Source organism: Mustela lutreola, chromosome 6 (assembly GCF_030435805.1).
Source record: "Mustela lutreola isolate mMusLut2 chromosome 6, mMusLut2.pri, whole genome shotgun sequence".
Lineage (NCBI taxonomy): Eukaryota > Metazoa > Chordata > Mammalia > Carnivora > Mustelidae > Mustela > Mustela lutreola.
The window spans coordinates 146,752,018-146,764,082 of NC_081295.1; the positions used below are offsets into that span (position 1 = coordinate 146,752,018).

The 12,065-nt window shown below is 47.4% G+C and overlaps 1 protein-coding gene across 7 annotated transcripts in view; it reads left to right on the forward strand.

The window, feature by feature from the left end:
* Nucleotides 1-12,065, forward strand: part of JARID2 (jumonji and AT-rich interaction domain containing 2) — a 257,486-nt gene that overhangs the window by 145,031 nt on the left and 100,390 nt on the right. For 6 of the 7 annotated variants that reach the window (XM_059179390.1, XM_059179391.1, XM_059179388.1 and 3 more), the window contains one exon: nt 7,543-7,684. The exons of the other annotated variant lie outside the window; for it this stretch is intronic. In XM_059179390.1, coding sequence (XP_059035373.1) covers nt 7,543-7,684 — 142 coding nt within the window. The remainder of the gene's footprint in view (nt 1-7,542; nt 7,685-12,065) is intronic. 7 annotated transcript variants of the gene reach the window in all.

The following is a 12,065-nucleotide window of genomic DNA, read 5'->3' on the forward strand; positions in this document are numbered from 1 at the left end:
GGGGTAAATGTAAGTGCTGATATTAAGCTTTAAATAAAGATAAATACACAGGCATATGGCAGTTATTTAAAGGTTCCTCAGCTCTCTGAGAATTTGTTGCATAGGTATATGGAAATCTGCCTTTGACAAGTGCAAATTGCACGATTTGGGGGGAAAATAATTCTGATTTTTGGCATGTCCAGTATCTGAACGTAAAACTTTGCATGTGTTGGGTCTCCTTGATCTATCTAAAAGAATTTCTCTAGAAATGCCCCGTGTTTACCTCTGCTGTGTGTGACTCCCAAGTTCATGCTCTGCAGTGAGGCCATTGTTCTCCAGCTCTGTCTCCACACCGACCTAAATCCAGCATCTGTCTTTAATCCCTCTTCTTTGGAATGTGGAAGGTGGTGTTTGACCTCTGGGGTGTTCAGTCCTGGGCCATTTGCACAGTTGACAGAAGCTTGAGTTGTGTGTCCTAGGGGATTCTAAGGATTTGTGCTTTGGATGGACAGTTCTAACTAGGTGGCCTGGTGGGCATGCTTTCGCCTGGTTTGCCAGCATAAAATCAATACGGTATTGGGATGGGGTTAAGGCCTGGGGTGGGGATTTATGGATGCTTGCATGCCAAAGTAGAGAGAGGAGCTCCTTGTGGGGCAGTGTAGATGTTTCTATTTCAGTTGTTGCCATTGCGATGATTATTCAAGCTATTCTACCTGTTATGTTGTAAAATTCATGATAAGGACGAGGAGTGAGGGGAAAGAGGGTCACGGAAGGAGGAAGAGCCCTTTACCCTGAAGAAGTAAGGGAGTTGTTGCAAAATTCACGGCACAGTTTTCTTGCCATTGTGATCATCATAGTTCCAGTAGCTCCCACGGCTGGTCCAGAAACTAGAGATCTTGGATCTTTCCCACTGAGTGATTGATTGATTGATTGATTGCTTTCTGTACCAATTGAAGTCTCCAACTGTGGCTCTGCGGTGGTGGGGGTTGGAGCCCCTCCGTGAGGATTGTTTTCTTTCTTCTTGCGCCTCCTGGTCAGGATGTGGGAAGGAGAGGTCTTTTGTCTGGTGGTGCTCGCTCCTTTGGGGTTTAGACCGCTAGAGCAGGGCCCATTTTAGTGTTCACAGCAATGTGGTCGCCCTTCCTGTGTGTGTCTCAGGGCTCGCTCCTTTGTGCCTCAAGGTGAGGAAATCCTTTCTGGGCTCAAGGGTCTTGTCTCTCTTCCCATTCGACTGTCTCAGAGGTAGCCGTGTGCTTGATTCTGAAATAAGAAAAATGGGGTAGAATCTGACATTGGCCTTCCCTACCTAGTGGCCCAACTTTTCCATGTTAATTAATTAGTACCGTGTCAGGTTTGGTTTTTGTTTGTTTGTTTGTTTGTTTGTTTTTTTAAATGGAACACCTTTTTTCAAAAACCTGAGTGTGCAAGTACCTTCAGATTACCCAAGAAGGTTTCTTTCATGGGGAAAGATTGGTGCTGGGAAAGGGTTCTTGGGGCCTTACCAGTCTGTTTACCCAATAGTGTAAACTAACAAAAAACCCCCGTCATCTCTATCTTGGGGCTCTTCTGAGAGTCATTGGCATTATTTTTGGGTTCCATTTTGTGGGTTGGAATGGGAAATCTCTGTAGCCGATTGCCAGCAGACAAAGGGGAGCCCTGTCTGCTTGGGGGCTGTGCTCCTGAGGGGAGGGATTATTACCTCCCATATGCGGAGGTATTGGACCCACTCTGATTTGTGCTCGGTTGACCACAAGTATGGCAGTGACATCGCGCCTCGAGACTGTCATTTATTCTCTCGTCCGCCCCTGTCTTCTGATGGGGGGAGAATGTCCATGGACCAGCCTGGGCTTAGCTTCGCAGACCTTTCTGCCCCACTCACCCCCTTTCCTGGAACCCGAGCATTCTTCTGAAAGCTTAGCTGCTGACCCAAGCGTGTCCTGTTGGGTTCAGACTCTGTATTCCTGTTGAACCCGCGAGGCTGGCCTGAGCCCACATTCCCCCCTGGCATCCCAAAGCAAACAACAACAACAACAACAAACAGTCCACTAATTTTTCTTTAAATATTTAAGTGGAAAACAGACTTTATTTTCACTAGCAGGCTCTGCATTCTGAATATCTGAGAGCGGGTCCTGCCTCAACCAAGGGGGCTGTTGTGATCATTTTTCTCTGAAGTCAAAGTGATGCAGCCATCCCCCATCCCCCAACACACACACACACACATACACACACACACACACACACACACACACTGCAGCTGAAAATGAAAGCTCTCTTTGGATGCTTGACTGTTTAATATGTAATGTGATACCTTGTCTCCCAGTGACGGGGTGACAGACGGGTATTGGCTGTATAATACAGAATTACCTTTTGTGTATCTCTTCTACAACAAAGCCAAATCCATTGGCTCTCCCTAATATGCTAATACGTTTGGTGGGCTCCAGATGTTTTGGAAGCTAGGGAATCGCTTCAAGGTCTCCTTATTTTATTTATTTTTTTCCCCCTTTGCGCGAATCCATCTTGAGGTACTGCTTTTTGTGAAACAGAGGGGTTCAGTTCCCCCCCCCCCTTAGTTCTGTATTCTGTCATGTACATGGAGCTAATGGGAAGGCTGATGAAACTTCTTTGTGTCTAAAACATGGAATTACAAGGGCTGCACATTCTAAGTGTGTGTGTGTGTGTGTGTTCCAGTGTTAGAAAAAGATTCCCTTCTCTCTCAATGTCAGTATTCTGAAATCCGTAGCCCCTGTCAGTTGCTTAAGCTGGAGTTCTGGAGCTAAGGGGCCCTTGGCCTTGTTAATAAACTAGCCCCCCTCCTTCTAATGTGAAGGCAAGAGGGAGCTGAGGCTCCTACATCTCCAGTCTTCCAGGGACAGGAAATCTTCTTACCCGCTTGCTGCTGCTGCTGCTGCTCCAGGCTTAGAAAAGAAGCCAGTTTGGTGTGTTGCCTTGAATGGAGAGCCTTTTCATTTTTTGCTAATTTTGGAGATGGGCTAAAGGGCCCCAGAATGTGCTGGCCCGGTTCTGTTGTACTGGATTCTTTTGGGCGTTCTCAGCCTGTGAGGACGGGCACTGCTGCCTGCGGTGGCCAGGTGGTCTCAGGCCTGGGACACGCTGCCCCTGGGACACGCTGCCCCTGTCCACCCCTGGTGGCTAGCCAAGGTTGCAGGCAGGCCCCAAGCTGCCTTCCCCCACAGTGGTTTGGGATTTTCAGCTCATATTTATTGCTTTTGTGAAAGACAATAGACGTGGCTTAATTTAAGTTCAACCTACTGAATATTAATAGAGGGGAACAATTGCTCATGTGGGGAAAACGGGATCTTTGGGCCATTCAATTTTCTCCGTGTAACCTCCTCTCCCAGCGAAGGTTCGTGGTGATCAGGGGAGGGGGGTTGGGAAAAGAAAATGAGCTCATGTGTTTGAAGGAGGGGACGCCGTTCCGTTATTTCTCATCGACTAAAAAGAATAATTGAAAAAATTGATGGCAGGGCTTTGTTAGCGAGAAGAAAAGGCAACACGCATTAGCTTGTCTCCTTTTCTGGTAATGGCTCTTCTGCCCTGTGGCATCCTAGTCCATCTTGCTGACCTGGCTCTTCCGGATTGAGCAGGTAGTAGGAGTTGGACTAAAACATTCAGGATGAAATAAGGTAGCTAGTACAGGGGAGGTGTGAGAGTGGGCTGGGTGGGGAGAGCCAGGTGGAAGCGGACATGCCTTTGTCCAACCCTGTAGACTGCCTCACTAAAGATGAATGTAAGTATTCTCTCTACAGGGCGGGAGTCTTCAAACTGCAGAAGCACACCGCGTGCAGAACAGATGGGTCTTGCCCCTTAGGCCGCGAAAAACTGAGTTCCTTCAGTTTGCATTGACAGGCACTGAGTGCCTCTGTGTGGGCCCCAGTTTTACTAATCTGGAAAGCAGACCATCCTTGCTAATCTTCGGAAGAGAGGAAACCTTGGAGCTCTCTGGAGATACCATTAGTCCGGTGGAGGGCTTGGGGCAGTGGACCCAGCACTACTTTCAGTGGTTTTCATGTAGCTCAAGCACGCCTGAAGGTGGGTTCGTAGAGCATCCTGCCTGCTTCTGTCTCCCCCGTGAGCCTCAGTGAGCTCACGTACAATCAGTTCAGTTTCGGTTTCCTTGTAAAATTGCACAGTCCGGTTTCCCTGAATTTGCACATTGGACAGTTGAGTTCTGGAGGGGAGAACCATCCTGTGCCTTTTTACTTTTTACATTGATGCCTCTTAGAGATGAATGCTTTATCTCCCCCTAGTGTGTTGCTTTTTTTCCCCTGAGTTTGTCATTAACCGACTCCTTGGAGCTTTGCGATAAGCTGTGTACGCAATCTTCTTTGCCTTCCCAAAATCCCTGGTAAAAAATAGAAGAATGTCCCAAGAGAACTTTGTGTTTCGGGTGCCTGCCTTTCATTGAGGTCGTCATAAATGGCGCCATCAGAATTGGTTTCCTCCCCTCTGCTTCACACTTGGCCCTGAGCGTGCTGGTGTCTTCAGGTCTCCCCCTGCCTTGAACCTGGCTTTGCCCTCGGGTGATGGTTCTCAAGATGTTCCCCGGACCAGTCCAGGCCGCGTCGGCAGCATGTGCAAACCCGTTAGACTAGGACACGCTGGGGGTGACGGGGTCTCGGGGACTGTGTTTGGACCAGTGATTGTGATTCAAGCTTCAGTTTGAGAATCTGCGGAGATCATTCTTGTCAGAAGGGCAGGCAGGCCCATGTAGCTCGTCGCTGAAGAGCTTTACTCTTCTTTGCTAACTCGCTCGCTCACGCGGGCCGCTTCTTCCGGCAGCAGATACACCCGGAAGATCGTGGCACGTACCGAACGGCACGGCAGTGTGTCTGCCCCAGCTTCACCCGACCGCACGTGGTCCTTGCTTGTTTCCTCCTCCATCCAAGCTCCGCTTCAAAACCAGCCCCGCCCCCTTCACTACCACCATCCCCCGTTTTTGGCTTTGGTTTTCTAGGTTTCTCATTTTTATCGCAAGCGTGTTGGCGTCGCTGATTCACGTTCCCTGGGTCTCTCTCTGTCGTTTTCTCCCTGCCCTCCCAAGGGCAAGGCTGCTTCTTTGCACATACTAGCCGATTCACCCTGTGTGTGCTCGTCGCGCTCCCTCCTCACTGGAATTTAGGTTTTGTTTGATTGTGCCTGTATCCCCAGGGTCCTGGCATATGGTAGGTGTTAAGAAAATGAACAGATGATATAAAGCTTAAAAAAATTAAGAAAAAAGCATGGATGAACTCCCATTCTTTCCTTCTCTCTTGCTTTATTCTCCTTTGTGTGCTTCTGGACTGTTGGAAAACATGATCTCAGCCAAGAGTGAGCCTCTCCCTCTCTGCCTCATCAGTGTTACATGTGGTTCTAGAATCCGTTTTTATTTTGGACTGCCCGTCCTTTCCGAGCGTGGCCTCTCCCTCGTCTCTTCTCACTTGGGCGGCTTCTCTCCCTAGTCCAGTTCCTTCACCTCTAGCGCCGCCTGTACCCATCCTGCTCTTTTCCAGAGGCTTTCTTCCCACCCTGCGACCTTACCGAAGCGTTCTAGGTCATTTTATGTAGTTAACAACTGTCTATTACGTAGGTTTAGTTTTCTAGAGCTCCACGAAATAACCTAAAGGCAGGGAAGATGAATTTTCATAGAATTGACTCAACCCCAAGGATCTGTTCAAAAATGTTTCAAAAATTAATCAATACAAAATGACCAGTCCGTTCTCAGTTTATTAAAATAAAAGAAATAATTCATTTCCTCTGTGCACCAGCTGGATTTCAGATGCTCAAGAGCTGCGCGGAATGGGGGCGCCTGGGTGGCTCAGGTGGTTAAGCGTGCGACTCCTGGTTTCAGTTCAGGTCATGATCTTGTGGTCATGAGATCGAGCCCTGCGTTGGGCTTTGTGCTGAGCATGGAGCTTGCTTAAGATTTCTCTCTCTCCCTATGTCCCCTCCCTCCACCTCAAAAAAAAAAAAAAAAAACCACACACATTAAAAAGAATAGCTACATGGGACTTGTGGCTCTAGTAGTGGGTGACATGGACTGTGCCTCTACCCGTAGACTCTGGCTTCCATGCAGTTCGTGTTTCCTTTTGACCTCATGGTGTAAACTGCCCACGTTTTTTCTCTCTCGGGGAAGATGTGTATGTTTTCACTTCCATTTTTGCAACCCTGCGCCCCAGAAGCTGCACGTCTTGGTGATAGCCACGGGCCTTACTGCACCACAGTGGCTTCCCGGCGTTCTGGTATTACTCATCCTCAGAAAGGAGCTGAAAACGCACAGGCAGGGCAGGGCACGCAAGAGCCGGTTGAGTGTCAGGGTTCGGTTGCCTGATAATCATGTTCTTTCAGGTGACTTTACCAAATACATAGACTCCTGTTACCTCTACAGTGTTAGTGCAACAACAGTCGGAACCAGTCTTAAGTGTCTGAACCAAAAAGGAATTTAATACAGGGAATTCACTGCTCACGGAGTTGGTGGAAATGTTGCAAGGATGGAAATCAAGGGGCCACACTATACTTTGTGTGGCTGTGAAAATGGAGATCCTGTGTAGGCATTCCTGCGGATTCCCAGCTTCTGATGCCCACGCGACTGGGAAATTGGGGGCCAGTCGCTGCAGACACTTGTGTTGGGGCAAGCTTCCCATCGGTAGCACTTGAGTTCTATCCAGAATCCTAGATGTGAGCACGTCTCTGCTGGAGGACCAGCCGGCCAGGCTTCTATTCCTCTGTCACCTGTTAGTGGGGCCTCAGTGCTTGTTAAAACACTAACCGTATTCTTTGGCATAGGCTCTACCCTGGGACCTTTATCTAGTTCCCTTACTTAGCAGGACATCCTGGAGCCCCAGGACTCCCTCTTCTGCGTGGTGACCTCATACATGCAGGTCCTAGAGAGGCACTGTCCTTTGAGATCATCAGAGGCAAATGTGACTTGTCTAATATAACGGGTTACTATGAAGAGGAAGTTGTATAGTAGGATTTCTAGTTAACAACGTAAACTATGGCTCTAAAATGATGCTTTCTGCTTTCTCTTGTCTGGTTCCTGAAGCCAGTTTCTAAAAGGATTTCAGCTTCTTTCTTTTCTTTCTTTTTTTTTTAAAAAGATTTATTTTTAACACCCCCCCCCAACGTGGGGTTCAAACTCAAAACCCCAAGAACAAGAGTTGTACGCTCCACCTACTGAGCCAGCCAGGCGCCCCAGGATTTCAGTGTTTCTCGTGTACATCTGTTAGCCTTTGAAGGTTGACTAGTTCGAATTGGTAACACACGAGGTGCCTTTCTTCCTTGCCCAAGCCCTGAGAGATGTTTGTGTATGTCAATAAGAACCCTGTAAAGTCTGTGAACGGTTATAGAATCCCGCCGGCATTTCGTACTGTCGAAATGATTTCCTAGGGCTTAGGTAGGATGAGGTGTCCCACCCAGAAGGGGGAGGGCACCTGTGCACCTTCTAATCCTCTTCTTTGCAAATTCTGGTCCCGCCTCACCAGCCATGGCGTAGGGGTAACTGTGGTAAAGTGCTGCTTCCTGTGTCATGTGTTTTAAGTCTTTGTCCCCTTTTCTCACCTGTAGGGCTCCTTGGTAATGGCCAGTCTAAGGGATTAGGACCAGCGTCAGAACAGTCAGAGAATGAGAAGGACGATGCATCCCAAGTGTCCTCTGCTAGCAACGATGTTAGTTCTTCAGATTTTGAAGAAGGGCCGTCGAGGAAAAGGTTAGTACCCAAGGCTGAAAATGCTGGTGCCTTAAACCAGGGACGCCAGTGTTTGCCCCAGGGGAGCCGGCTCAGGCCCACCTCCCCAGGCTCCTGGTTTTCAGAGAGGAGCCTGCCATCTGGAGGTTCCCTGTCTCAGGTCCCGGTCTCTAAACGTGGTCCGCTCACTGACCTTAAAAACAAACACTCCCGAACATGCCCTGGGCCAGACAGAGCCTGTTCCTGCCCTCAGCTCTGGCCACGGTGTTGCCAGCTTGTAACTCCTGTCCGCTGCGATCATTTTAAGTGACTCTCCTCGGATTCTGGAGTCCATTTGGTGGTATTTCAGTGTCTGCAGACCGCTGTTCCTAAAAATGTTTAATTAAAATGCGGTGTTTCTGAACAGTGTCCCTCCTCAGGAAAACAGATCGGTGTGGGGTTTTCACCCTGGCGCCGGTGGAGGAATTGTTCCTAAAACGTAATTTACCAGTTTTTTTTTTTTTTTTCTCTTGTTTAAAATGACTTTCCTAAATAAGCTTGAGCGTTTGATAGGGAAGTTGGCTATGGGAGTTGGATAAAGTTTGTGGCTTCACGGTCAAACAGCAGTGACCTTATATCATGCTGCTTGTAAATGGGGTGTTTTAAAACCAAAAATACAAAAACAGAAAAACCCTTGCTGGTCGTCTGCCTGATTTTGTACCTCACGTGTTGTGCTCCTCACCTCCCACCCCTTTCTAGAAATTACATTCAGTTTCCACCCCCCCCGCCCCCCATACTGGAGGTGTTCCTGGATGACTAGATGAATGACTTTTTCTTAGAACCTGGTAGTGCGAGAGGTTGGGGAAAAGAAAAAAGAAAAATCCCTTGGCCTGGCTGCTGCTGTGTACTTTTTCCAGAATTCTAGTTACCCTCTGGAAATTGTCTAGATGCATATATCTGCTGAACTACTGAGTCTAGTGGAAATTAAGAGGAAAGGATCGGATTAGCCATGCGTTAGGTGTTTTAAGATCCTTAACAAAGCTCGACTTTGGTCTGGAACTGGAGACGATCGCTCAGTCTTAGTTTATTTTCTACCATCATGCTGTGTCTTCATTTAGAAAACCCAGAATACAATTTCCTCTTAATTTCTCAGTGCTGTGTCTCAGAAGAGGTCTCAGATTCGTGGATAGTCAGTAAGCCTACGGATGTAGGGTCTGCAAGTGTCCTGGGCCTTGTAGGATCGTCTCTTTAAAAGGCCCTCGGGTGAGTGTCTCAATGACAAGTCTGTCAGGTTTCTGATACTTGCTTGCTGCAAACATTCGCTTGTTCCCAGTTGGAAAAATGCATCCTCGCAAGAGAGGGAGGTCAAGGGTGTGTGTTAGAAATCCCATCAGTAAATAGGTTGGTAACTGTAATGATACTGTCCGTGCTTCCAAACATGGGTGGGTGGTCATACCTCTGGCATCGTCTTTCATCTCCATTTAGGGTGCAAAATTCTGAGTGTGGTTGGGCATGTTAGCACCTGGTCCTTAAGCTGCATGGCCGTCAGTTCCCCCCAAGGGGTGTGCCCCCCACCCCAATCCTGCCAGCGAGGGGGTGCCATGACCGACATCTGTATGGCTTCATTCTCTCAGGGTGTGTGTGGGGGTGCTGGCCCTTCACCCCTGACTCCCGAGTGCCTTTCTTTGTTGACCGTGCGAATGGCTTCCTTTTCACACGCTGCTGTGTTGGTGAGTGGCAGCTGTGTGCACATCGGTCATTTAACTTCTGTCTCCAGGATAGTGGAAAAGAGAAATTTTGTTCAGGATGACTCTAAGAAAAATGTAATTGTTTCTAATCTGTTTTAATTAGTTTGTCAAGTACCTTGTTTTACTGAATCAAGGATTCACAGCAGCATTTTACGTGTTTATATTCACTCTCCACCAGGGAAATCATCAGGGACATAATGTAGGTTACGGTTCGACAGATTGGGCTAGATGGAGGGCTGGTCTGAGGTGGCCTGGATGTTACAGGAGGAGGGTTTTGGAGTTTACAAGTAACTAGGGAAGTTAGGGCTAAGATTTCTTGCAGTGTTGTAGGGTATGTAGCAAATAGAAAACAATAAACTTTTTATTTTTTTTTTAAACTTTTTTTTGAAAGGGAGGGTTGGGGAGAGGGAGAGAGACCATCTTAAGCAGGCTCCACGTCCATCGCAGAGCCTGACAGGGACTGGATCTCACGACCTATGATCATGACCTGAGCCGAGATTAAGAGTTGACACTTGACTGACTGAGCCACTCAGCTGCCCCCCAAGTAATCAGTTTTAATAATTTGGCTCTTAAAGAGCTCACTGTTTTGATCCTTTTTAGTATTGAGTAGAAATTGGTTTGAACCCTGCCTTCTAATGCATGTTGTAAGAACTGAGATCTGAATTCCTGGGGCTTTGTCAGTGCCTTGCCAGAAGGAGTGGTCAGCCTTCCTTCTTCTTAGTTGTTTTAGACCTCTTGTAATCTGTTGGGGGGTGTCTCTGCCCTGCGGATGATGATGTCAGACCCAGAGTATCTACCTAAAGTGGTCAGTTCAAAATGTCGCTTAGAGCATTGTTGAGACGTTGCTTTTAACCTTGTGCTTGCAGTTCCCTGAGCATCACGTGTGTACACCTGAGAGGACTGTATCTTCTGATTGACCCCTTGCGTTCTTGGTAGGCATTTAGACTGGGGGACAGAACCCTGGATCCTAAAATTGCAGGGCTGTGATTTATATCTTTGCTCTGGACTGAGCATTCTTTGTTCTCTAGGAATTGCTAGCCATTCTTGTACAGTTCATTGCTGTTCCTAAATATATGGTTTTTAGGATCACCAGTTAATAGGCGTTTTCTCTTGGGAGTGGTGGAAAGAGGGAATTTGCGTTCGACAAAATATTAAAATACGAGTTGTAGACTGTGCAGCCTTTGCCTTGGGTTTCCAACCTAGAAATCAAAGCAGTTCCATTTTCCGATGCTGGTCTTGTGTTTTGTGAGTCTTCAGCCCAAACATCTCGTGTGTTTGCAAAGTGTTACTTTCCTATGGGAAACCCCCTAAGCTATGTTTGGGGCCATTGTACTTGGTGCCGTTGGTGTACTAGACGTCGGGGAATTTTTTTTTTTTTTTTTTTTTTAAATAAAACGCAGAAAGCAGTAGAATCCAGAGTTCTGTAGCATTTATTTTTCTTTATTGAGGCAAAAGTGAAAGTTATCTTTTTTACCTAGCCATGAAAAGGACATCCTCTGAAATTGTTGTTCACTCTTGGTGAAAGGAAAAGCTGCTCTCTCTACAAGCTCTTGTCCTGTGTGGTGGACATTGTATCCCTGCCCCTGGAGATTGGGAGGAACTCTGTGCTGGTGGGAGTTCTTAAGTGTTGATTTTCCTTTTCTTTTGATCATTGGGGTAAATGATATCAGAAGCAAATTGTTACATTAACATAATATTACTGTTCAAATGGAAATGTCCTAAAGACTTTGACCCTGGAATCAGCTCCTTCTGAATTTGGTGGTGGCCATGCCTAGCTAGCTGCTTACCCTCATCCTCTTGCTACACTCACATGGCCTCTCTTGTCACACTTGACTCATAAAACTCGGGTTTCCTGCAGGAAATACTGATGTGTTTTCAGAAGCCAAATGGACAGATTCTGTCAGTCAGGTGTGGATAGACTGAGCAACTCCAGAATGATGGTTTGGGGCATAGGGATTACCTGTTGGGCTGGTGGAAAGGAAGAAGGTAAGGTGGTATACAAAGTTGGCATGATGGTGACTGACTGACTGATTGATTGCATTATTTAGAGCAACTGTGGGTGAGCAGGAGAGGGAGGAGCAGAGGCAGAGGGAGAAAGAGAACCTTAAGCAGGTGCCATGCCCAGCGCAGACCCCATAGCAGGCCTCCATCTCAGGACCCTGAATTTGTGACCTGAGCTGAAATCAAGAGTCAGGCACTTAACGACTAAGCCACCCAGGTGCCGTGCCAGGTGCCGTGCACACACCCCCCGCGTCGTTTGCTTTTAAATGCAAGTAAATGGAAGATCTGAAATGCATGGGTTGAAAGGGGTCTTGACCAGATATATAGAAAGATTAACTGTGTCTATATATTTTACTTTGTCTTTGGCTGAAGGGAATAAGCAGGAAAAATAAAATGACAGTGGTAGTTTTTAGGGATGTGTCAAGGGGATCTGATCTTTGGTGTAATGGTTAACGGTATGCGCAGGAGCTGGACAGTGTGGCATCTTACTGTGGCTCACCATCTGCCTATCCTGTGCGCTTGCGCGGGTTCTGTAGCATCACTGGGCCTCGTTTCCTGATGTGTTACGGTGTCTGCAAAGTTGTAAGCGCCTCGTGGTGGTCTTGTGCACTGAACGAGCGAGGTGAGTTACGAAGGGCGGGCAGGTGTGTGTGTGGGGGACTGCCCATTAGATA